Source organism: Silurus aristotelis, assembly GCF_946808225.1.
Source record: "Silurus aristotelis genome assembly, chromosome: 24".
In the NCBI taxonomy this organism is placed as follows: Eukaryota; Metazoa; Chordata; class Actinopteri; order Siluriformes; family Siluridae; genus Silurus; species Silurus aristotelis.
This window is the reverse complement of record NC_139597.1, coordinates 11,849,250-11,876,759: the sequence shown is the minus strand read 5'-3', so window position 1 is coordinate 11,876,759 and position 27,510 is coordinate 11,849,250. Positions and strand designations below refer to the sequence as shown.

The 27,510-nt window shown below is 37.6% G+C and overlaps 1 protein-coding gene and 1 long non-coding RNA gene across 4 annotated transcripts in view; one reads left to right on the top strand and one right to left on the bottom strand.

Moving 5' to 3' along the window:
• tafa5a (TAFA chemokine like family member 5a) overlaps positions 1 to 27,510 on the top strand; it is a 129,169-nt gene that overhangs the window by 30,779 nt on the left and 70,880 nt on the right. The window contains exon 1 of one of the 3 annotated variants that reach the window (XM_083528687.1): positions 19,796 to 19,988. The exons of the other annotated variants lie outside the window; for them this stretch is intronic. Within the exon in view, the coding sequence (XP_083384813.1) occupies positions 19,898 to 19,988 (91 nt within the window). The 5' untranslated portion in view covers positions 19,796 to 19,897. Of the gene's footprint in view, positions 1 to 19,795; positions 19,989 to 27,510 lie in introns of those variants that run through there. 3 annotated transcript variants of the gene reach the window in all.
• LOC310719240 lies at positions 1,177 to 14,140 on the bottom strand. The gene is made up of 5 exons (XR_014531407.1): positions 13,213 to 14,140; positions 12,911 to 13,142; positions 3,440 to 12,863; positions 2,679 to 3,299; positions 1,177 to 1,938 (listed from the first exon to the last, which is right to left on the bottom strand). It is a non-coding gene; the product is annotated as an uncharacterized lncRNA (long non-coding RNA).

Genomic DNA, 27,510 nt, shown 5'->3' with positions numbered 1-27,510 from the left:
TCAGGAACTGTTTACATTTAAAGTTGGGTAGGGCATTTTCAGGTGTGAGTCCCAAAATCTGTGGCGAAGGCTAACAGGTTAACAGCAGTCAAGACATTTTCTAACTTTGAAAACATGTTCAGCACAATGGATGCTTGTGATTTTAAAGATGGTGAATACATTTAGATTTTTTATCTTGTTTTTAATGTCCATTGTTAAACTCACTATACAAGCAAACAGTCATTTTTTTTTTTCTTCTTCAGGATCAGTTCACTGTATCACCTCTTACATGACACTCATTAAAACATGTCCATCCAAATTTCTCATGAGTTTCTGTTCTCCCAGCCAAAGATTTGATGCCCATGGCGTCGAATACACAAGGCTGGAAGGAGATATTCCAGAAACAACAGTGGAATGCCAATCCACGGATATAAAATAGTGGAATAAACATCTACTTGCCTGCAGCCAGGCCCCGCTCATGAATCTTCTTGCATATACTGAATGACTGTTACCATGACTTACAGCAATTTGTTTTTCTTTTACGTCTTCTTATTTTTTTTGCCTGTCACACAGTTCCACACGATACAGCCAAACACCTGGAATGTTTTCCATTCTGAGTTATGCCTTCAGGGAACCGAAGCCATTTTGAATGTTTTTTTCTTTTCCACAGGTCTATTCAGAGAGTCCCATCAGAGTTTAGCATCAGGGAGAAGATGGCTTATCAGTGGCAGTCCAGCAAAGGCCTGACAACTTAAACCGAAAGCAATGTGTTTATTGAGTAATTGAAACTGAGCAGTGCGGGTATGAATTCAACGTGGCTGTCAATCAGAAGGGGCCCGTGATGGAGTCAGTGACAGCATCGTGGCCTGTCCAATGTCAGTGTGAAATTACAAATCAACAGCATGTTATCCAAAGTGTATAACCGGCCTGGGCCACAACTGGCTCCTCACAAACACTTGGCATTTGCTCAGCTACGCATGAGAATATAAGGCTGCGGAATCTAATAACCAGACGGTCTCAATACCAACATTTTTTTTTTTTTATTGTACCCAGAGACATGATGTGACTGCAGGGTATGCTAATGGAAGAGACACAAGTGCTTCCTATTTCCTATCCCTTGTTAGCCTGCCACTGCTAAATTTGCATGATCTTATTTTCCCTTCCATCCCAGTACACTTTGTCAATAGACAAGAAGACTTTTTTTCTTTCTACCTTTTTTTTTGCAGGGGGGGCAATAAATTAGCTTGCAGAACTGTGCATAGTGCATGGTGACAGAGATTAGGTTTTTGGGACCATTTCTTATCTTTCTCCAGCTTCTAATGCCATGTGGTGCTCAATGCCCACCACTCCCAGGGTAAGCTAAAGGTTTACATTTATTCAGACTGTGTCCCCAGCATGAGAAGACAGGGCGCCACCTTATCATGAATATCAGTTCAATCCCCATGTCTCCTCTTTTTGCCTTTTTTTTTTTTTTTGCTTGTTAAACATTTCCCTCCCTCTTTTTGTCTCTCAATAATCTGCTTTGCATGCAAGCAGGAGATGCAAGGTTATCAGGAGGGAGAGAATATGGATTTTTGCCTTTTTTTAATCCCTTGCCTCAGTGCTTTTCTATGAAAGGGTTATATATTGGCCTGGCATCTGGACAATGACTATATGCAGACATCATTAGACATGCAAATAACACCAGACTTTACTAATGCTTAGAGAAAGTCCTACATATTGAGCTGACAGTTTTATTAATTACTTATCTCTGTTTAATTAAAAGATGTAATAGAGATATTAGATATTATAATAGAGAGAACTTGATAATGGATAGATAGAAGGGTATTCATTATGCCTATAAGAATGACTGGGATTATTGATGTGGTGATGAATGGTCACAGTTTTGAACAACACAGCCATACATATACTACATGATCATACTTGTAAAAAAAACATTCATTCATTAATTTTCTCCCGCTTATCCGTAATTCCGGTCGCGGGGGCAGCAGTCTAAGCGGATTCCCTAGACACTTCTCCGTGTCCAGGGATCGGGTTGTCAAGGCCCCCGCCTTCGACTGCTGCCCAATCCTCACAGCACCGTCCCTTACTGTCCCTCCTGCAGGTGGTAAGCCCACGGGAAGGCGGCCCCACATCACTCCGACGTCACGGACCTTGATACTTCCCTCGTAAGGGACCCCCGGAGCATAGAGGGTTAAGGGCCTTGCTCAAGGGCCCAAAAGCGGCAGCTAAACATTTCAAAAAATGTTCATAAAAAAAAAAAAAACATTTAAACATTTTCACAATGTATAATTGTCAGGCTGATGGACAGGACGCGGAAGCGGAAATAACTCAATCATGGTTTCACAGTCGCCGTGGCGAGAAAACAAACAAAGAATATCCACTCAAGACGAGTAATCCAAAATGAAAGTAAACTGCAACGGCAGAGAGTAATCCGCACATGGACACAGAGTCTGGAAACAGAACCAGCGGGCAGGCTGGCGGTCACGGGAACAGGAGATGACCAGCATGACAATTCAAGAACCGACAGCCTGTGACTCGAGAACGTGAGTTTATATAATCTAGTCCTTAACGAGCCACAGCTGTCGGTGATCCTGGCAGGCAAAGTATAAGGAGGAACCATGACAGCTACTGAGGGGGGCGTGGCAGGGTGAATCTATGACAGCGGCCGAGGGAGGCGTGGCAGGGGAATCTCTGACAATAATATTCAAAGAGGTTCATGTGAAAATATTTATTGGAATATTTATAGTCATGTTTAATTTATTATTAAAAGATCACAAAGTTACCTGTCAAATTAAATAACTAAGTTCAAATGTTATTTTAGCATTTACAAGAGCATTACCGTATTTTCTGGACTATAAGCCGCTACTTTTTTCCCACGCTTGGAAACCTGCGGCTTAAACAACGAAGCGGCTAATATTTGGATTTTTCCTGGGTTTTTCCCGCTTTCACAAGCTTCCTGCCGCCAAAAAACTGGGACCCATAACATTAGACCAATGAAATTGCTGAACGGGTTCAGGTGAACCAATGAAACTCTTTATAATAAATCAGATGCGCTCCCACTGAATCGGGCCGCACCACATCATAAATATGGATGATGTTCCTCTGACGTTTGACCTGCCGCTCACTTGGGCTGAAAACAAACGGGCATGAAAAAACGCACTTCACCTGGGCGATTTTAAAACGCACGACGATGCCAAAAGAGAAACTCTCGAGAGAAATTGTTGTGAAAGGAAGGAGGAAGACAGTGAACAATGACTTTCTTGGTAGGCTACTGTTTAGATACAAGCTGTGTAACAGACACTGTCTTTCATTAAAGCCTGTGTAAAGTTCATTAGTTTCAGTGTAGACACCTGCGGCTTATAGACAGGTGCGGCTTATTTATGTTCAAAATAAAAATCGTTGTCAAATTCAGTGGGTGCGGCTTATATTTCGGTGTGCTTAATAGTCCGGAAAATACGTTACTCTTATTTAGAGATGGGCTACATGACGGATTAATACAACTTTCTTTGTGTTACATTCATATTATGCGAATTACCTACAGATGATTTGTGGCTCCAAGGTTTTTTTGAAACCAAGAAGGAAATACTGTTGTTCATAACCCAATGTAGCATAAATGGCAATATAATATTATTATAAAACGAGAAATTTGGCAAGCATTAAATGGAACATCTAATAGGAATCCATTTTATTGCCACTATTCATAAATAGCCACAGTACCTGCAAACTTGCTTTAGTTGAACAAAATACTTTACACCCTCATTATTAGGAGCCTTAAAATATAATAGCACTTGACCCTGCACATCCAATTATTCAGCATTTAATTATTTATATACAGTATGTGCTCTGACAATTAATTGTACACGCTTAATGTACCCACAAGATGCCAAATTGCGATCATGAAATGATAATGTGTGAGTGGGATGTAAGCTGTTTTATCACGCTTTAAATTCAGTATTTCTGAAGAATTAATCAACGATAAAAATCCCAATGTTTCTCTTCATTCAAGGCACTCAGGTGTAACGATCTGGACAATATGCGGAAATTGGAAAGTTTGAAATGTGCAGATGACCCTCATCTGAATAGAAATCCGCAAATGATGAACTTTATTCACAAAATAGTGTGTTTATGTAAACGGGACTTATTATTAAGATGTCTGAGTAAACAGAAATCGGGGGCTTTTTTGGTGGATGATATTATGAATTTATTAATAATTATTAGCTTTTATTATCAATATTATATATCAATTAGTTTCATTGATTATTTTTTTTTTTTGAGTGTCTACAGACTTAAGACAAACATTTGAGCTTTAGACTCTGGCACTAGATTCAATACTGATTGTCTCTCATGCTGGTTTAACATATATATATATATATAAATAAATAAAAAATATGGCCCAGAATCCTGCTTCTCTAGGGCATGTTTGTATGTGTTTATAACTGTCAGGGAACCATCGGCCACGCCTTCCCTCAACACAGCACCTCTCCTACGTACTAATTACCTGCACCTGGTTCCCATCATCTCACCCCTTACTTAAGGCCCTCACTTCCTGGCACCCATCGTCCGTTCTACAGTTCAGTACAGCCTGTTCTATGGACTTTGCCTGTTTTATGGATTAAACCTATTTTCCGGTACGGCTGCTTTCTTGCTGTGTGTATTCTATACTAAGACTATTAAACCTCGTTTACTTACTTCGGTTTCCGTCGACCTAAATCCAGCCTGATAATAACTCTGGATAGCCCATAATTTTAGTATTAAACCCTTATTGTGTATGCTTTACGCGATGCTGCATATAGCACACTGTAACTAAAGCTTAAACCACTACGGTGATGTTTCTTGTTGTTGTTGCTGTTGTATTATTATTATTTTTTAATAAACATGCAATCATAATTGCAAATTGATCCCAGCTAATGAGCGTTGCATGTGCGCGGCTGCTATTACACATTTCAAGACACGCTGTATCCATCATCTTCAGCTCCACGCACATATTTTCAAACACTGCCGAGATATTAGTCCAAGAAGCTTTGCCCTAATAAGCTTTGAGGCTGACTATTAGGATGCACATTGAATAATAAATCATGGCCCACAATTCTGAGGATGATTAAACACCACAGTTAAAGAGCTGAATAAACAGTGAGATGAAAGGAGCATGAAAAGTTTAAAGCTTTTGCTTATACATAGGCACATTTGAGGGAAGTAGAATTAATTTCCTATGGGAAAGCCACCATCATATTGTATAGAGTCGAGGTTGATTAATGAGACAATGCATTAAAGCTTTTTTAGACACTTGTGGGTTTTTTTTTTTTTGGCCTGGTATATGTGCGGATGAACGAAATGCAAATCAGTTGCATTTGTAAAGGTCTGGTGAAGGATCAGACACTGATCTCCTCTTCAGGGTTTATTTTGCGTTCCTATATCTATTATAAAACTATGATTTCTCATGTGGTCTGTGTTTAAGCTTCAAGAAGATATGTAACCATAGAGTCAGAATGTATCTTTAAAACACAATGGCAGTGCAATTATTCCTTATACTAATAATGGCAGCAGCGGTTAATAAACATGCTTAACTAATTCCTCTACAGACATTTAGATGCACATTTAGCTTTTTTTTATTTTTTTTACATAATACACCAACTTTCTGTTTGTCCCTGTTTGATAAATATGTTCTTTGTGCTAATTTAAAGAAAATCAAATACTTTCATTGTTTGCCGCTCAAGTCTCAGTGCAATTTAGATCTACTTAATGTGACGATGCCACTTGCTCAAAAGAAGAAACTCTGAATTTTTATTCATATAATAAGCTATTTTGAGTTTATTGAAACCACTCTTAGGAGAGATCAAAACACAGAAGTACTAGTTTGTGGTTTCAGAGCCATGAGGGGCTGTCTTAATTTCATCTACACATGCAACCATCAGCTTATTGGAAATTGTTGTTTAGATCTGAGTGGCAAAGTACAATATACCAATGTTATACAACCATACTTGATTCTGATTGGTCAAAAGTTGTTGAATAGTCTTGTCTTAAAGTAGCAAATCTATAATAGAAAATAATACAATATATATATTGTGATTTTTTTTTTTTTCATTTTATTTATAACAAGAATATTTTGTAAAAGTTAGAGATGTAAAAGATAGAGATGTCATTTGAAGTTTTACATTTTGAGGATGGAGGGCATAGTGGTATCTCACTAACATAAAGCTGTACTGGCTGAATTTTTTATCCTATTATTCTTATTATTTTTTATTATTATCTTAGAAATAAAACATTGCTTGTTGAGAGATCTCTGGGTTACAGGACAATGCAAAGAGTAACAAGAACTATTCTGTGGATCTTCTGGAATATTAAACGTAACTCTAAATTGATAAAAAGTAATCTATTGTTGTGAAAATGAATAAAATATTGTAATTGTTGACGTTGCTGTGCCCTAAAAAAAAAACTTCCAAGCATACTTTTTTTTTTTTAATAATACTCAACAGCAAGGTGATGTGACACGGCCCCACGGCTCTGTGTAAAGCAGAGACCGTAACCAACCCAAAACCACAATTTTTTCCTAAATTCCTGTATAGAATTTGTCATCCAATGGAACCTACTGAATACACACACAACAATCGTTTTTTTTCCTCCGTAATCCAGGCAAGTTGACCACTGTTCAATAACTTACTTGAGCAACGATGCAGAAGCTGTAGCTACATAGGCAGCTATTCAGTCTAGTATGTATGACACTTGAACATTTCTGAAAAATGAGATCGGTAACAGGCCAGATCTTTGTCTTGCCATTGAAACGGAAATGATGGATGGGAAACGACCTCTGTGTATTTCACTGTACAGTTTACTTCATCAAACCTCTTTTCCAGACCTGTCATCGGCATGTTAAGCCTAACAACATGAATAGGTTTGGCGTGCACATGGACTTTCTGAATTCAGGAGCAGTTGTGCAGTGGCAAATGTAAAGCACAATATATGTATCTGTTGAAGTGCTGAATGTAAAATGGATGTCATTGTTTTCTATGCTGTTACAGACTAAAATATCTCAGGATGTAAGACACTTCAGAATGGTTTTGCTGTGAACAAATACAGTATATGTTCAGTTTTCTTGACTGGGAGATATACAGTAAGTTGGAGTACTTACGTTTATGTGCTATTTAGATTGGTTTGAATGTAGAATGTAGAATTAAATTCTGGCTTTTGGCAACATGCATTTACTTTCAATACTTTTACTTCAAACATAACAGCGATGACTTGCTTACCCATTAGATTAGACACAGAGCTATTTCCGTTATGATGATAATGTAGAATGCTGTTGGTGTGAAAATATTGATCAAACGAGTCTTTTTTCATTAAAGAGCAGGCATATGAAGAGAATGAAAGAAAGCAGTGTCCCTACAGGAAACATCTATGTGTCTTCCGTAGGAGATTCAGCTTCTGTGTGCCTTGTTCAATACTCTACACATCTTGAAAATGTAACTAGTATTTAAGGGATGAACACTATTCTATTAAAAGATAGTCCCTCAATTTTAATGTTGATGGTGGAGATACTGTTTAAGATATCACTCTTTTTTTTTTATATAGGTGTTTTATTTGATTGAGATCAAAGCCAAAAAAGGCAAGGAACGGACTAAAAATTGGACATACACATATTATACACAGCTGTATTCAGTGACCAATAAAACCCACTCATGACCTGATTGTTTTAAATATATTTAGAATAATATTTACATAAAGAGAAACCCAAAATCTACATACTGTATATAAGATTCTCATTTAAATATCCGACCCTCTGCTTGTGGTATTTCTTATTGCAGACAAAAAAAAAAAGAAAGAAATTGTCAAAGAACATTACATCATGAACAAAAAAGAAAAAGTTAATGTTGAACAATTTTTAACATAAAAAATATTTTCACTTTTTCTGAAAAGTTTGTCTAAGTAATAAAAAAATAAATATATAAATAAGAAAAAAATCAAATAAACCAGTTTTCTCTAATATCACCATGCTGAAATGGAAGAAATGGAAATGTCAATATTTATGTGTACTACAACTGAGTATATTTTCTGTTCTTTTTCCCTAACACTGACTGATTTGATGTATATTTGCGTGCAGACTATTGCCCTAGTTACATTTGGAAAACCCACGATGGCGTGAAAATCCCTTATTGTTGTCGTTTCTGCTGCAGTATTTGGAATTGTAATAAATGCATACCTTTTGTTGCTTATCCAAAAGTGGGTCAATTTGCTGCCAGAGACTAACTAAAAAAAAAAAATGCACAGGGCAAATGAAATCGACTGATCCTTCTCAGCAAAAAGGTCCTAAAAACATGTTCCTTCTCAGCACAAAGCTGTGTGTGCCAATCATTCAATCTACCTTCAAGCAAAGAAAGATAAGATTTTACTGCTTATCTGTGTCACCAGTCTGCACCTTAATGTAAACAGAAGAGTTAGCTATCAGTGTCAATTACACGGACATGATTGGCAATAAGTGGGATGGGAACTTCTAATTAATCACTTTAGCCATCATTATACTTATCTACCAATACATACAGTAGATAAGATGCTACATTTGTCTAAACCTCCATCTAGGAAAAACCTAGAAAACACAGCTTGGGAAATTGTACCAATATGGCTGCTTTGAGAATCAACAAGCATTTATTTACCTCAAAATGAGTGAGCGATACTGTGTATATATACTCATTTTCAGTTAGCATACTGATAGATCGATACAACCATGAATAATGATTATACCTTTTACTATATGTATACCCCCCCCCCCCCCCCCCAATGCTGCAACACTCAACTTTTCACATCTGAGTTGATTAGAAAACAGCACACATCATCAAACACAAGAAGTACTTAATAAATAACATCACACGTGTAGAAATATATGCACACAACTATTCATACACACAGTTGATTAATGATACCCAGGAAGAGTGTGACAAGCACATCTCATTTTCATTATCATTTTCATCCTCATCAAAGCATTCAGTGAGCACTTGTATCCTACAGAAGGGGGGGGTCATCTTGGAAGGGGCCACTTCCATCAGAATGGCAACACACCAATATATGATAAAGATGATTTCTGAGCAATCCTGCAATTTTAGTATAATATCCTGCTTGGATTGTTCTTACAGACAGCCTGCTCATTATCTGCATGAGCATCATTCTGTTGGACTGCTGGATTTTACTTTACATATCAAACTAATGCCGCAATGATGCTTGACAATCACTGGATATCTAATTCTAATTTGTATGCTTCTGAACACTGTTCCCACTTGTATTTCTTCATGCACTTCTCATTTGTCAAAACCCGGATGTCATGTTAGTCACTGTTCCTATTTATACACAGCCAAGCTCCAGCCAGCCACACCCCAGTAATGACCCTAATTCAAAGTCACATGGGTTTTTTTTTTCCTCTCTTGATCTAAAATCCTAAACTGGTCTGATTCGAAATTTTTATACATACCACAGACTACAGTGGGATGTTCATTTTTCAATTCTGTCAAGCCGTACACCTGTCAGGAAGCATCTGCGATCTGTTATTTTTTTTCCATTTATTCATGTTTTTTTTCTTCCCTTTAATTTCTCATCCACCTGTAGGTGATGAGCATAATTTGCGAAATTCATGGAATAATCACGATTTCCATTCAGATGTAAAATGTTTTTTTTTTTTCCTAATGAAAAAGCAGCTGTTTTATTACTGTCAGTAAAAATTATTGTCCCAAATTTCGAGAAAGGGACCATTTTTTCTAGCTCACATCACTAAATGTGAATATACAGACACCTGCAAATCTTGTCTTTTAAAAGTTCTTTTTATGTTCAACAGATTTGTACTCTATTTATTGCTGTTCTTTTTTTTGTAACTGAATGATTGCATTCATCTTTGAAAGCAACTGACGCCTGTTGTGATTTCTAGCCATGTCTGTATAGGTTTAAACCCAGCTCTCTGTCAGATTTCCAGGCTCACTCTTCAATCTTTGTGCAAGCTAAACTCCCTGTGCCTAAGGGATCCTGTGCCAATGAATCAGTCAATAGATTCTCGTAAATTTTGGGGGGAAACTCTGAAGTGTGTAATCAGGAGCTAAATCATCTACTGTGTTTTAAATGCAAATTTTGACTGTCAGTCGCAAAAGTACATATCATAAATTATGTCAAATAGACCAACATTATTCCTGTGTGCCTTTGCCTAAAGTTGTATAAATTTACTGACTCGGTTTGGATTAAGGCGATCAGGGGCTCAGAGGCTGCAAAACACACACATAGGCTAGCTTCCACATTACCAGACACAGCAGAGAAGAGATGGAAAATAATAAGTCAGAGTCAGAGCGTGATGCTGCCAGGTGAAATGGAAAAACATAATGATGTTTGTATTGAGTGACACAAACATAATACTATACATGGAGTACACAGAAGCACGCTGAGACAGACATGCCCATGCACACTCACACACAAGTTCTGCTTCTCTCACACACATACACACACAAACTCACTCACTGGCCACTTTATTAAAAACACCTGCCCATTATTTATTTTATGCAATAAAAATGAATAAGATCATGCAGATGCAGTTCGAAAACCTGCATTTGGTACCTGGGCCTAAATCCGACTTAATCCATTTCCTAATACAACCACTATCACGTCGCAATTATAAAAACCATCAATAATATACAGAAATGCAGTATAACGTCACGTGGCTTTACAGAGAGAGAAGCATTTCATATATGGAGGGTGAATATCATTTTTACTAAAGCAAGAAACCCAGTTAAGACTCCAATCCTCTACACTACCACCTCAACTGTGCACCTACATCATCTGGAGCAGTTCAGAATCAGTATTTCTGTAATATGACAAAAACATAAAAGATTCAATAAAATACAACCTACTTACCAGAGATGCATACTAATAATTTGCACCGCTACTCAGAGGCTATAAGCCAGTGGTACCGCTCGTATTCACTGGTCTGGAAGTGGTGAACAAACCCTTTCCCGGGCTGAGACATGCTAGCTAGCTTCGGGGTTGGCTGACTAGCTTTGGCTGTAACAGTTTCCCTTTGAAATTGCAGCACATAGAGGCTAAAATCTGATTGGACAAAAACTTTACATCCACATACACATGCTGAAAGCAGTGCAGCCAAGAGAAACGCTACGAAATAAAGATAATAAACTGTTTGGAATAAATTAATACAATTTAATGGAACAAATATTAGAATTTAGGTTGTAAATGTGGGTCAGTGCTTCTGATAGTGTTTAGGCCAGCAGAGAAGGCTTTGCTGGCCCTGACCGCCCGCCACTGGAGGAAATTAAACACAGTGGACATGGCATTGGTGCGCGACCGGCTGGTTTGAGTACTTTAGAATCCACCGAGGGTCTGGGATGTTCACACACAACAGTCTGTAGAGTTAACACAAAATATGACAAAAAAAACAACAAAATAACATCCATAGAGCAACGGTTTTGTGAATGGAAATGCTTCGTTGATGAGAGGTCAAAGGAAAATAGATGGATTGTTTCAAACTGACAGGATGTCGGCTACTGTAACACAGATAATCACTCGTTATAGCTCCGGTGAACAGACCAGCATCTCAAAATGCACATGTTGAGTCTTGAAGCAGATAGGCTACATTGGAAGAGGGATTGTTAGAGCAGATCAAGATCTCTAGTGTATTTGTTTCATTCCTAATCATTTTCTAATTAGTGATTTTTTGTAAAGGCCATGAAACGCTTCATATTTTGCAGTTTTGGACGAAGCTATTTTCTACACAGAAACAGGTCAACTATGCCATTGAAGATACACCGAATTATATGTATCAACGCGAATTTATACAACACTAACACACGTTTATTTATTAATCACTTACCCTAAGCTCAACAAATAAGTTATTTTCTTCCTTAATGAGAGGTTGCTGATAAGGCTGTTAAAATCCAATAAGTGAGAAATATAATTTTATTTTAACATCTGACATCCAGGTTGGCTTGTATGTAATTTTCCGAGTTAGAGCTCACTAGATTTAGTCTTGTGTGATATTAGAAGCACCGTAATGTAAAATACAAGGACAGTTTGAGGACATTTTTTAATAGGATCTTCATTTAATAAAAGACACCCGAGTCATTTTGTGCACTTCTATTATATTCCCTATAAAATATTTCAACATTTCTGGCTAATTAGGTCACTGAGTACAGTTATGTTCTGGGTAGGAACAAACAACCTCTTTCCAGTTTCTGTTCAGAACTCAGAGGAGCACATGGATAAGCCAAAGAGTAAAAAAATATGAAAAGATCCTCTTAAACCAAAAAAATCAGCTATTGAGCGACAGATCTAGAAGCTTCTGGTTTGATGAAATTTTAGAAGTAATTAAATCAATGCTAACCAGGAAGGCTCCAGGGCCGAGTTAGCCTCCCAGCTGAGTTCTTCAAGAAGTTTCTCTTACCATCTTGCAACTTGACTTTTGATATGTTTGAGGGCTCAATACATTCAGGAGTTCTACTTTAATTCAATTCACTACCTGCCTGATTTAAAAGTCAGAGAAGTATCAACCTAAATTTAGATCTTTTTGCCCTATTTCGTTCTTACTACAGATTTGGAAAGCTCGAATGGTTGTTGCATTCCACTAAAAACTACTCCATTCTATACTACTAGAATGGTTCAGGGCTGACTGTAGAGCAACTGTATTTCAAAGATAAATGAGAATCGATATAAGGTTTTATTTTTCTGTAAGTGTAGAAAATGTCTTATAGTTGATTATTTGGGACAAGTGCAACAGCACCACCGATGACTGTAAAAGTAATTACATCAAATAGTATGAAAAAGTGAAGCTGGAAATAATTTATTTCTAGATTATGTGTGAATATGTGAAGCACACATTAGATCCGATCTCCAATCTGGCTATTACATAACTGACACAATTCAACAAGTCTCCTTCCACTGAAGCATTAATATTAACCTCTTAAGAGTTTTAATTAAGAAGAGAATTGTGGGTCTTTATGCAAATTCTACAGAAAAGAAAAAGCTAAAGTTTAAATAGTTTACGAAAAAGCTCAACAACTGTTTCAGCTGACCTTTCATTACTATGTCCAGCTTTTCTTGAAAAGTCCGTCTTGCGAATGGCCTTGTGAGTGTATCTGCGAGCAAATCAATTCTTCTCCTCTGTCAGCCATTGTGGAATTAAAAAACAGCTATTAAGTCTACATGAATATATTTGAGCTTGTGCAGTTTGCTACAGATGCACTAGTGCGCTCTCTGAACGTCCAATCAAAAGACATGAAAATGGCAGGTTACTGTATGCCTGCTAGATGGCCTCTGTGTCAACAAGTTGAAATCTAATTGTTAAAGCAACAGCTTCAAGTAACGTAAATTACACAACAAGCGACCGCACTGTTGATACGAAAGGTCTCAAGCGGATTTCTTTGACCCTGACAACACGTGATGTAATGACTGAAATATGATTGGATAGAAACTCACAGACACTCCTAGAGGTTGCACAACCGAAGGAAAAGCTATGAAATGAAGAGAGTAGGCTATTGGGATTATTTGAATACATATGCATAAAAAACAATATCAAAAATGCAAGTCAGTGAATCTTTTAGTGTTGAAGCCAGCAGAGAAGGCATTGCTGGCCCTGATGGTCTGCCACTGCAGAACATACAACAGAATCACAGAACAAACAGAAGTGGGTTTTTTCTTGGTTAAACAAAAGACTTAGAGCTTTTCTGTTTCCCATGTTTTGTGAAAAATGGCATGAACCCAGTAGAATATTACAGACTTCAAACACTTAAGCAGATTAGAAAAGCAAATGCAGCTGCCTTTTAATGTATGTGTTTGTGTGTGTGTGTGTGTGTGTGTGTGTGTGTGTGTGTGTGTGTGTGTGTGTGTGTGTGTGTGTGTGTGTGTGCATTCTTTACACTATGGACCATGCAATATAATAAATTGCTCATCTGCAATATTTCACTGTCTGGCTATTCTCATCTTTTATCATGACCACCCATCATTAATGGTTCCCTTTTATCCCTATTTCTCTGTATCCTTTTCAGAAATTTCTGGTTTGTTGAAAACAATGCATGCTTTATAATCCATCTTTGAACTAAAGTACATAAATATATACAAATGAAATAAAGGCTTTTTTCCCTCTTCTTACTGTAGTGCTCATGTGAGCTAACCTCTACAGCACATTTAACTTTGTAATTGTATGTCTGTTCTGCTCTGAAGGTTTATAAGCATTATGTATTTTATCGCTTAGAATAAACCCTTCATATCGTGCTCTTTTTTTCTTTCCTCTAGCTGTAACTAATGAACAAGTAATATTTCAATATTCCAATCTGTTCATTTGTTTTTCGTCTGTTCCTTAGAGGCTTTATTTATTTAGACATTCATATTGCACATGAGATGCCGTCTCTCTGTAAAAGAACATTGTAGCTCAGAGATACAGTATATACAGTAAATATGTTCATTCTGTAAATATCTGCCTACATTCTAATATTAGCCTACAAACATTATTGTGCTATTAAATATTTCGCCTGGATGAAATGGCAGGTTTTGTTGACATAACTTAGTATATCTACTTCAGCTGTTATGTTTCTAAACTAAAGCCTAGTCATGATACTCCACATTGCTTTCATTGGTCTGTTCAGGACTTATAGTGGGTATAAGACCCTATCACTGTGATGCATTAAAGATTTTGGGCCCAATTTAGGTGATGGCTAGGATGGTTGGAAAAGTTTCTCCTTGAACACTTTTATCTAATATGCTCAGGGTCTGTGAAACGGAAAGGGATCTGTAAAAAAAAAAAGCTTAGGGCTGAAAGGTTTCAAAAGGCAGTACTGTATATAGTAGATAGACCCGTTGCCAGTTATAGCACATTTATGCAATAATATTCCCAGAGCTGACCAACGCAGTGACACTTGATGATTCACAAGTGATGGTGTCAATGGTCCCATGTGCATATCCTAAAAATTGTACTTCCCCAAATCCATTAATTCTTAGACCTCCCTGTTGCAACTGTGGATAAACAAATCTAGAAATAAATCTGGAAACCTGGATGCTTGTATCAAAGAGCTGCTGCTGCACTGAGAATCTAGGACTTTTGTTCCTAATGTAGTATAATTATATTAAACATCCTTTCAATGCAACGTGAATGTTTGCCTTTAATAGTAATAGTAATAATAATAACAATAATAATATTTAATACATTGTAATTGTTTGCACCTTACAAGACCCTCAAGGACGTCTTATATACAATAAAACACAAAACAAATAATGAAACACTACACAACCAATAAGACATACAAATACAATGTGGATGATATGGCTGCTTGAAAAAATGCATTTTCAAGAAAGATTTGAAAATACAGAGTCGCTGTTGCGAATATTTTTAGTCTTTACAACTGTAGTGTAATGAACATTACCCCACTTTTCCTATCAAGGTTTCTTCTTCATGTTGTCTAGGAAAGGTTTTCTTTGCCACTGTTGCCTTTGTTTTTGTTCATTAACATTTGGATTGTTGTAGAGCACTGCTTTTTTTCCAAAGGAATTATGACATTCTTCATTTCCTATTACTATCACCTGCTAATGAATTACCGTAATTTCCGGACTATATATAAGCTGAATTTTACAAATATTTTTTTTTTCAACATAAATAAGTCTACACTGTCTACACTAATAAACTTTACACAGACTTTAACGATAGACACGTTACACACGGTGTAATAAAATATGTTGCGCTTCCTTTAGGAGCATAGCGGTATTTTGGAAGTAGCCTGGCACTGCATTTTCCCGGTATTACTGCGTGTGTGCAAGACGAGGAATATGTCCTTATTATTTTCTGATGCTCATTTCAAAGTTTCTTTGACTAACCCGTAACGCTGTTGCCAAGAAAAATAAAAAAGCACGAGTTTTGGAATCCTGTCTGTGCTTATATGATTTCTGTTGTAACTGGAGTTAGTGAGCTCTACCTTCACCCAGACTCAACACGTTACAGCGGCTTGTATCTAAACAGTAGCTGACCAAGAAACTCATTGTTCACTGTCCTCCTCCTTCCTTTCACAACTATTTCTCTCGGGAGTTTATCTTTTGGCATCGTCGTGCGTTTAAAAAAAAGTTTTTTCTCCCGATGCCGTGCAGCTTAGAACACAGGTGAGGTGCGTTTTTTCGTTTCCGTTTGGAAATTTCATTGGTCTAATGTTATGGGGTTCAGTTTTTTGGCTTGAAGTTTGTGAAACCGGGAAAAACCCAGGAAAAATGCATAAATAAGCTGCTTCGTTGTTTAAGCCGCGGGGTTCAAAATGTGGGAAAAAAGTAGCGGCTTATAGTCCAAAAAATATGGTACTTAATAACTTGCTTGAATGATTGGCAGTGCTCATTAGAATATATATTTCAATATACATATTTTAATGTCTGTATGTGTATATAACAAGTGCTTCCCTGTAGCTAAACAAGTAGAGACGTAAAGTCTTTAAAGGTTTCTTAGAAACCTTTTTGTGCAGGACTGTAAGCAACATTTCAGTGCAACTTGGAAGGCAACATGCTGTTTTCATTTCAGGCAGTGTTGTTTTTCATCATTTCCATGATTAAGGTATTGTGCTTGGGAACTGAAGAGTTGAGACACTATTGTGTTACTGTGGTACAGTGCTTTCATGCATGGCATTCACCTTTCCATCGGCTTTCATTGGAGAATTACATCTAGAGCAGCTGCCAAGCTTGCCATTTAACTTGAACAGTGGTCAGTGGAAAAAGCAAAGCAAAGTGAAACATTAGGGGTACGGCTCATTGTGTTTTTGCCTTCTCATACACTTGGCAAAAAGGAAATGTTTTAGATGTATGCTATCACTGTGCAAGGGATCTAAGATTACACTGGACTTTTCAAAGTAGTATTGACGGTCGAGGTCTCTAATTTTTTATTTTGTCTTTTTTTCAGAAAGCAAACTTTTTTTTTTTTTACTTTTTTTTTTTGGTTTCTTTTGAGTTGTTCTGCCGTCAGCAATGAAACTATTCAGGCGAAATATCTGAAAATAATCCAGATTAATAAATAAGTAGATGCAGCTGCCTCTCCTCAGGACACTGCAAAGGTTCTTCGTTGCTGAAGCTGCAGGTTTGTGTAGGTGTCAAAATGAGTCATATGAAGGAAAGAGAGAAGAGTGCTTGCTGGCATTCTGAATATATTCACCACATTTAATGTGACGAACACGCTTTGCCCAACCCATGTCATCACTTCCTGGACAGGTCTCCGTTAATTGCTGTCTGAAAGAGTGATGGATCAGTGCGTCAGGGAGGTGGATTGAGTGTGGTGTTTCCAGCCATTGTAGAAGAATTAAGCATGGATTGCCTCATTGTAAACAGTGGTAATTGCTACCAAATGAGATGCCGAAACCACAACCCTGACAGTACTGAGTCTATTGCACTAGCCTTGCGCATTATTGCCCCCTAGTTAAGCACTTTTTGTTCCTGATTGGCTCAGTATGTCATTCTGTTTAGTATGCCGGTGAGACTTATTGTACCGCTGGGACTGTGATTGATACAAATTAGCCTTGATGTAAGGTGACCTCTCAAAAGTCACGTTGAGCAGTTATTTTTTTTTTTGGTGAATTAAAGTCACAGATAACTTCCCTTATTGTTCGCAATACAATGAGTGTACTTGTATTTTGTACATTATAATGGCCAACACTGGTTAGGAAATTAGACAATCATTGAGTATAAACGTTTTACTCAGTGGACGTTTCAGGCAACCTTAATTACTGACAAGCCATAGACTCACTCATTTCTTCTTTCGGCTTCTCCCATTAGGGGTCGCCACAGTGGATCATCCATCTCCATAACCCTCTGTCCTCTACATCTGCCTCTTTTAACCAAACTACCTGCATGTCTTCTCTCACCACATCCATAAACCTCCTCCTTGGCCTTCCTCTTTTCCTCCTTCCTGGTGGCTCCATTCTCAGCATTCTTTTACCGATATAATAGACTCACCGATTTACCAGAACTAAAAACAACTACATGAATATTGTGACATGTACCATGTGACAATGGCTTTTCAAGCACAGCACTTAAGAACACAGAATAACCCAAATTTTGCCTCACAAACGTCCACAAGGATTTCATCTGTATGATATGGTATTATCCCACTTTCCAGAAATAAGGCAGTGGGCTACAATACATTTCTGAACATGGTGTAATTTCCACAGTGTTCCCCGAGTTCTTCCTTTTTGCATTTTCCTTTAATGTCATTGAGCAGCTCCAGTAAATAAAGGTATATGTTTTTTACAGGTAAATAAAGCTAAAATATGTTAAAAGAACCACTTTTTGGTTGCCTCCGGTTTGCAGCTAACTCAAATGTGATGTGATTGGGTGTCATGTGGATGTGATTTGGACTATTTGAACGCCTGATGCCTTTCATGCTCTCATAAGTGATGCACACTGGCAGTATATACAATATAATGTAGGTTATGCATCTGTTGTTGATTAATAAGAATCTAAAAAAGGAACATTTCCCCATTCGATTGGAAACATCAATATTTATGCACAAGCATGACATTTTCTTCAATGATGACAAACAGACCAAAAGGTCAACAGATCTTTTTTTTTTTTTTTTTTTTCTTTTCACTACATAAGCAGATGTGAGATGTGATTTGTAATGTGGGGGAGAATAAAAAAAGCAGTTTGTTTGCCTCAGATAAGCACGAGTTAATTCAGTCCTGGTAGGAATTCATTCAACACGAGCACCAAGTGTTGCTGTACTTTTGAATCATCAGATCTCATGTGTTCATTCAGCACTAATTAGAGTTCACTCAAGCCTGGTGTGGAAGGGGATTATTCGGCACTGTACGTGTGAAAGGGCTCCTGTCCCTCACTGGGGATGAGGGATTCAGCCGGCGTGCATGCTCATGTTGAACAAACTGAAAGTCGATCCTGATCCTGGGAGATGTGAGCGCTGAGATCCTCCAGCTCGCATCCGCCGCCTCCACACTCACTAATGATAGTGATGGTGGTGGTAGTGCTCTTGATAGTGTGTGTGTGTGTGTGTGTGTGTGTGAGGAGGGTGGGCGATGACGTCAGCAGGGGGAGAGGAGAGAAAAAGTCGAGCCGGTGCGCGCGCTTGTTGAGAAGCGACGAGCGAACGCGGATAAAGGGGGGGGGAGAGAAGAAAAAAAAAAGAAAAAAAAAAAAAAGGAGACAGACGCGGACGAGGCGCGCGCGCCAACGCGCCGGACACTTCACTTTTTTTCTAGCGCATTTTATTATATTCTTCCCGCAACGCGAGCAGGAGGGTCTGTTTTTTATTATTAATTATTATTTTTATTTATCTAGGCTTTATATATATATATATATACGTGTGAAAGTATATATATACTTTGTTTATTTTTGCCGAAGTCGTGATAGAAAAGAAATATAAAGGGAGCGTCGTGCGTAAAAAAAAAAAAAAAAACAAGCGCGTGGAGAGTTTGGAGAGAGAGAGAGAGAGAGAGAGAGAGAGAGAGAGAGAGAGAGAGAGAGAGAGAGAGATGCAGCAAAGCGACATGATGGTGCATCACAGTGCTTAAGGCACGAGAGAGAGAGAGAGAGAGAGAGAGAGAGAGAGAGCGCGCTCAGACTGCAGCTGGAGGGGAAATAGCCCACCGTGGGAAATTTTACGCCCTCCGGGTTTTAAGAACACATCACCACTGAGGAGCACCGGGATTCACCCGAAAAGCCCAAGGAAGGGATCTCACGCTGCTTTCCTGCGTTGTTCCTCTTGTTCATATTGTTTTTTTTTTTTGTTTGTTTTTTTAAATATATATATACAATATATATATATATATATATATATATATATATATATATATATATATATATATATATATATATATATATATATACTTTTTTTTTTTTGCTTCTATGGGAGAAGGATGGGAGCGCGGTTGGCTGTGTGAAGCCTCTCCGGGTGTGTAAGAATCGCGCCGCCGCCATGCAGCTCGTGCGGGTCGCGTGGGCTTTGGCAGGAGCGGCGCTCTGCTGTTCCCTCGTGCTCCTTCTCCACTCGCGCTTCCTGAAGGAAGGTAAACCTGCTCCGAGTTGATTCTTTTCATCCTATGCATGCAATAGCATCCTTTCTTCCCCTCTCTCCCCCCCTCAAACACACCTCACATTTTTCCTTTTCTATCACCTGTCTTTTATCCCCCCTTTTCTGACTGCGTTATGGCATCCAGATCGTTCCAGATATTTATGAACGGTGCCAGGCTTATCCCTCGGATGATGCCCTGTTTGCAAAAATCCCTAGCGTTACCACTAAGGTGTATGCCCACGGACACGTTCTGTATGATGGCACGAGCGGTACCACTATATTTGGATAGACAGACGCGCGTGACAGGGTTTTTTTTTTTTACACACCACCGCGAAAAGGGTTCCTAAAGAATCTCATGCGTCAGTTTTTGGGAGGAGATGAAGAGTTCACGCGTGCAGATAAAAGTAATTTATAGGTTGCTTTTCTTCAATAGATGGCACTAGAGTCTAGTTTAAGGGTAACGCCGAGGTCAAACTGCTGTTATTTCTTCTCATTAGTGTTTAATTCGTTTGACGTGCAGCACAAAAAAAAAAAAAAACAACAACAAAAAAAAATTGAGCAGATGAATTCAGAGGAGTTTATGGGCCGTTTCATTTGCCCTTGATTCATGGCGGTGAACTTTTCCTTATCACAAGCTTTTAAACTGAACCATTCATGCAAGAGCTGAGATGGAATACGAATGCAACCATTCCCTTGTTTATAAAATGATATCATCATTTTTGGTTTATGTTTTTTAGGACAGTTTAATCATTTTTTTGTCACAATTTAATGCCGTCGTTTAGAACTGATGACGCCCAGATAAGGTATGATGCAGTATGAACATTCAGTACTTTCAGAAAATCTTTATTTTGATGTACAGTAGTTAAAACACATGTTATGTATTGCCCCCATTTATCGGTTTACCCCTAATTTGAAACATGCCATGTATACATTCTAATGCATTGTATTCATTTTATACATTGCAGGATATAAGCTGGGGGTGTAGGGAGGTAGGGAGGTGGGTAGATAATAATTGGAAGCAAGGCTCATACACACTAGCCAGTAAGCTATCTGACTGCCTCAGCCTTTCCCAGCAACACGACACAAGCACAATGTGCTGTAATCATTTTTATTGTTTTTTTTTTGAGGGTATGCCTCCGACAAAACAATAGACACTTGTTTACTGATGAGACCTGATGTCGACCCTATAATTCTGTTCTTCAGTGTTAGATATTAAGTCTTGTCTCTTATTGTCTTTGTTTCATTCTTGATTAAATAGCAAAGGTTAAGAAGTGTTAAAGGATAGTTTATTGTATTATGTTACCATTTTAGCAGGGGAAGGTTAGCATACAGGCCCAGTGCAGATAAACCATGCATGCATGCCTCGTTGATTTGACTGAGGTTCTCTTTGGCCACACTGGAGTCGCCGGTTGAGAAAATTGATTTGAATAAAAACGAAAAATTGAAAAGAAGATAGTTGAAAATGTTTTCTCTTATGGTTTAGAATTTGTAGCTTGTAAAACAAAGCTGTGTTGCTTTCAACATAATTATCATATAAGACATTTTTTACAGTGCAGCATGTGTTCAGAGTAATTTTTTAGGGCGCTGAACTGAATAATATATTAAATGTCATTCAGAAAACTGTACTTGTCTATTCAGGCCTCAAACTATCAACACATATCTTGATTATAAAGCGATTAAATTGACAAAGCACCCATTTTTTAAAATGAGATTTGTTTGAGTTTGAAACAGTTTCAATTCTTCTTTTTTTTCATTCTTGTGCGAGCTAGCAAAAAATTTGCCTGCTTTAGGCTTGATATTCTGATTTATTACTATATCTTACATTCTGTAGCTATTTGAATGTCTCTTTCTTCTTGTGCGTACATTTGGCTGTAGGCTGAAGGAGGATTTCTTTTTTTTTTTATTGTATAAAAGTAATGTGTTCATGGAAATCTATACTGAGGCAAATGAGGCAAGAAGGTGAGAGCACGCTCGCTTTGTCTGACTGCCCAAGGTCATTGCCCATGATATGGAGTGTGCTAAGATGCATTGCACACGCCCAAAACCCAAAATGAAAAATGGTTTCAGGAAGACAATATACTTACTTACAATACTTTGTGATATTCTGTTTTGGCTCCGCTATTGTATTAGAGCACATTGGCATTGGGAAAGTTCATCACCTTGTGAGTGACATTTTTAAGATCTGATTGATGCATGGAAATCAATAGTTTTAAAATATATTTTTAGTTGGATTTTTTATATTTTTTTGCTGGAGGCAAGGTTTCAGTGACATGCATGATAAAGACCTTAAAGGAAGAAAACCTCTGCTTTTGCAGCAGTAATAGAAAATAGAAGCAAATGTAACATATCTGTATATACCTAGTCAAGGCAATCAGAGTTCACTGTGGTGTTAGTTATATTTTCTTTGTGAGGTGTAATGATATTTATGGATTTGGATCATGTTGAAAAGGATCAAGTTCAATGAGGTGAGCTGTTGCTTCAAATCTTCTGTACATGGACAAATACATTTCTTCCTTGTTTCCATTCAGGGAACGAAAATCTGAAATTCTGTTTATTGTCAAGCTGTTTCCACAACACAAATCCATCTGCACTCTAATTTCGAAAAGTCTTTTTAGGAACTCAAGAGCTTCATTTTCCCTCATTTTTTAAAGCTGATATTGACTTTGGTGCGGCGCTGATTGTATAATTGTGGTTAACTGTTGCATAATTACTGAGCAATGGCTGTATCCTTTTGCACACGTTACGCCTATTCATCAGCCCGACTCCTTGGAACCTTATAACTTAGAACAAGCAAAATTGAGCAATGTGCCCATTTTTTCCCCCTTGAGAGCTTTGCCTGTCTGAAGTGACATAAAGATAACACTTGCCGCTTGGTATGTTCCTATTACCATTATGAAAGTGCATGAAAACCTTGTCTTTTTCCAGCATGCTAGTAAATCCAAACAAGCTGAGGCAATAGACTTCTTTCCCAAGGACTGCTGGAGCTTTTTTTCTCCTGACATTTGGCAATGCACTTAAGAAGTAAGACAAACTGACGAGATTCAGCAAATTAGTTCGGCAACCTGGCGATTTTGGCATCAGCTCCGAGGGGTTTGTTTTTGAGTACGATCACATGAGAGAAAGGTGTAGCTGCAAGACAGTGATGCATTTGGCCAAGGAACTATCATGATGTTTGTGCAGTTGCTGCGCAAGTGTGAATTGGCAAACAGATTTCATACAAAGGTCTGGGTTTAGAGGACTTTAGTGGATTAGCACATTTGCCCTGGGTCATAGTGCCTTCTTTCTCTTATGGCTTTAGATTACAATTTTATATCATAGAGACCATTTTGTTTATTTATGATATCACAGTATTACATTTGTGTAGTTTAAATAAAAAGTCTGAGGGACAGTCCTTTTAGTCATATTTATTTTTCTATAAACTTAATTATGAATCCTATTTTCACCCTGAGGTCAGTGTTCCTGGGATAGTCTATGGTCCATCCAATGCGTCTTTGACTGAAAGTGGTGAGTGAATGAGTAAAATAAAATATACAAACAGATACTGGAAGAACAACAACATTGTTTGTGCTACACAAACGTATTAGTATGGAGAGTCTTGTTTCCTCAAAAAAATCTCAAAAACTTTATTGTGTCTCTTGTGCCATCTGGCTTTCTATTTTTTAGGTTAATAGTTAATAAGGGTTAGGTTTCTATTAACCTCCATTGCGGTGCTTCAGATTTTGAGAAACACCATGGAACAGATTTTTATATATATATATATATATACTGTATATACGCGAGAATAAATGGATGCTTCTCTATAGAGTTCCTTTTAAACAATTCATTATAATTTCTGACAAGTAAGCCATGTTGCCAGTTGGCTAATCACACCGGAGAGGGTAAATAAAATGAAAAATGTATGAAAGTCTGCAAAAAAACTGTCCTATTTATGAGCTTATGTCTCCATCCCGGTAGCTAGGCACTGGCTGAACGAGCTACCTTCAGCTAAATAATTTACATAAATGCATGTGATTGAATAAAGTGCCACAGAAAACCTGCTACCAAAGCCATGCTGGTTTGTGTTCACTCAACCTGAGTTTCTTTATACACTGAATAGTTCATATATAATATATTTTGTAGTTATCGATTTGGTGTGCTGAAATACCGAATCCAGAGTTGACGGATAATAGACTACAAATTGTGTATTAACACCTTGCACCTGTTGATACTTGCACTTGTCATTTATACATGTTGCTCGGTTTTCCCTGTCAGATTTATAATGCCTCATTGTCAGAAATTCGCTATTAGCAAAGCCACACTGTTTGTTCCACTCTGGCCACATCACACTGGCTCATTTAGCCCTCTGAATGATGGAGACATTATTGATCATAACTAGGACTGGCTTAGCCTTTGTCGTGGTCACCAACTTGCGTCTAAAGCAATTTAAGCGCCATCATTGCTTCCTGCAGGCTGACACGGAGCCAAACAACATCCTGCCATGGTTCGCTTTCTTGGTGTGATTGTTATTCTTATATTCAATTGAAAGGGAATTAAAGGAAATGGCATTTAATGAATATCTTATAACACTGAATGTCACATTTCCTTAGTCTTACACTCTTGAATAAATTGCATGCACGTAACAATTTCATCCTGAAGCAATGCAGTGGCAAAATAGGTTTTTTTTTTTGTGTCGAATTGGGATAAAAAAAACATGGAGAATAGAGAAAAGCAATACGATTTTTTTTTGTCTAAAGTACATATTCATTCGCCCTTCTAATTTCATTGTGCATAATGATGGTCAGAGAAAACATTATGCCACAGATGTTAGTCATGAATGGAAGCAGAGAACCTTGATCTAAGACTCGTACAATCTACAGTCAGCCTTCTTTCCACAAATAAGGCAAAATGAATGAGATTCCAGCACTGTTTCACTGAATGCATTACATAATAAGATCTCTTGTAATTTGCTCAATCGAAAGCCGAGCTGGTTCTACAGTAATAGTATAAACGTTCGGCGCATCCACGATAATATATCGTATATGCACCTCCAGCATTAATGTAGAAGCCCAGGAATGGTGCTACAAAATCTTTTAATGTTAGCGTAATCATTACAAAAGCAATTACCGAAAGAGGGAGCGTATCTTTTTGTAAAAACAATACATGGTATGTGTATTAGTTTACATGAAGTGCTTGGGAAGATTAAGCGCTAGTTTATAGGTTCATACTGAGCTATTAATTACGTACACGGGTAAATCGGATCAGCCTAAATATAGCGCAATGCCATTAAATCCTCAAATCTGATTGGTCGGTAGGATGGTTATGCGTTATTTTCAGACAGTAGTTCTAGCTGCAAGGTATATTCACTTATATTAATGTTATTGTTTCTCTAGTAACATAGTATGGTACATTTTTGATTGTATGCAGGACATTGCACTCTTCTCAAGATAGGAAGATCTTAAAACCTATTGTAAACCTTGACTAGAAAAAATTTTTAGTCCGAAATTTGAACAATCCTATTTCCTAAAAGCTGTAATAAATTCACTAGTGAGTGATATTGTCTCTTTATCCTGTTATCTTGGAAATGGTGGTTCAACTTTGCACCACTTGTCTGGCATCAGGCCCAATTAATCCCTCTTCACTGCCAGTTTTGTTTCGAGATTGACACTTTACTGCCGCCTTTACAATCCTAGTTACATGCCCTTTTATGTTAGTGTTTATGACCATGTCAATGATGGAGTGAACAGTGAAGTGCTCAGGTTTATTCTTCCAGGCTTGGAATGGGTATGAGCTGGGACCGTCTTGATTTTAAAACATAATGTGTTGATGATTGTATGCAGTGCAATACAATGGTGTGCACCAATCATGTGTTAAAACGTGATTGTTTTCTTTCATTCATCTATCCAATAAGTGCATTTTCTTGGAACTTAGTCTACAAAAAATTTAAGAGAATACAATCAGATGGGACGTTAGTCTGTCACAGGGCTTTAAGCGCACATGCACACACACACACACACACACACAAAAACAAACACAGACAAGGTAACACTTAAGAGCAGTTTAGTATTTTTTGAGGAGGTAAAAGAAAACTGGAGGACTTGGACAAAATCTAAATCCAAACTACACAACTAGGCATCGCTACCCCCTGCACCATTGCCACCCATGCTCTCTATTTCTGGAATAGATTTTTCCACATGATCTCTGTTTAGTTCTAATTACTTCCTTTTAGTAATGGCTCTATGCTTCATTTAAAATGCTGTGCCAGGATACATGACAGCAAGCATATTTGTATTTTTTTTATTTTAAATTTTTTTTACATAGAATACTTTTAAGTACCACGGAAAAGAGCACTAACCTTCCTATTACTATCGCACATGCGTGCAGAACCTGTGCTACAGTCGCAATGCAAATTTTTATTCCAGTGCAGGTTACAGCCTGCATGAATCCTGGTTTATTTTCATGCATATGAGGAACTGTTAAACATGTAATTAACATTAAATATTTGATCAGTGTATAACATACGATATGTGCCATTAAATAGGCGAGAGATTTTACCAGTACCTGTAAGAACTAAACACACACATGCGCGCACACACACATGCGCACACACACACACACACACACACATGCACCATACACACCACCCTTTCAGAAAAGCAATAGTTATAATTTATGTTATTATTCACACGAAGTACAATTTGTAGTCTGACACTTCGTGTGCTATTGCACAGTTTTATTATTATTATTATACTTTATTATTAAGATTTTTTTGTTAAAGATATGTAAACACATTTATTTTATGCGATATGTACTTAAATTTGGGTCAAATGCACTTGCTTTTTCATGTGATCACATATTATTCATATTATTATATGAAAAAACTCAGATTATTCGAAATGTATACAGTTTTTCCATAAGGGATGGTCATGTGCACACACACACACACACACACACACACACACACACACACACACACACACACACACACACACACACACACATGTGCTCAGACAATGCAACCTTATTGCTACTTATCAAAAGATTTTAGTTTTAATCAGTTTTAGAAATAAAAATGGCCTTTTTTAAATTTAAATGTTAGAACTGTCGGACTTTTGTATCCTGTCAGATATTCCTATACACACTCTCTCTTCCACACACACACACACGCACACGCACTTACTCACATGCTGTAATCCCCAGTTATTTAATGCTACCAAAATAGTCATAGCCCAAGCAAAAACAAGCATGTACACATACACACACACCTGAAACTAAAGAGTGCCACATCTGTGCCACAGACTATAGACAAAATATAAATAGCGTATAATACTGATATTTATTTAACAAATGAAATACTACAGGTTTGCAAATTTGGCTTGCAGAGCAGATAATAAATTATACTTTGCATAGCACCACAAGCCCAGAGATAATATTGCAGCCAATGAGATGAAAGAATTAGGACTTGTAGGATGCGGGAGCAAAAAAGCTTTTATTTAAATCAGATGCGAGTGGGAAAAGAGCTGCGTGGAGGTCCTGTCAAA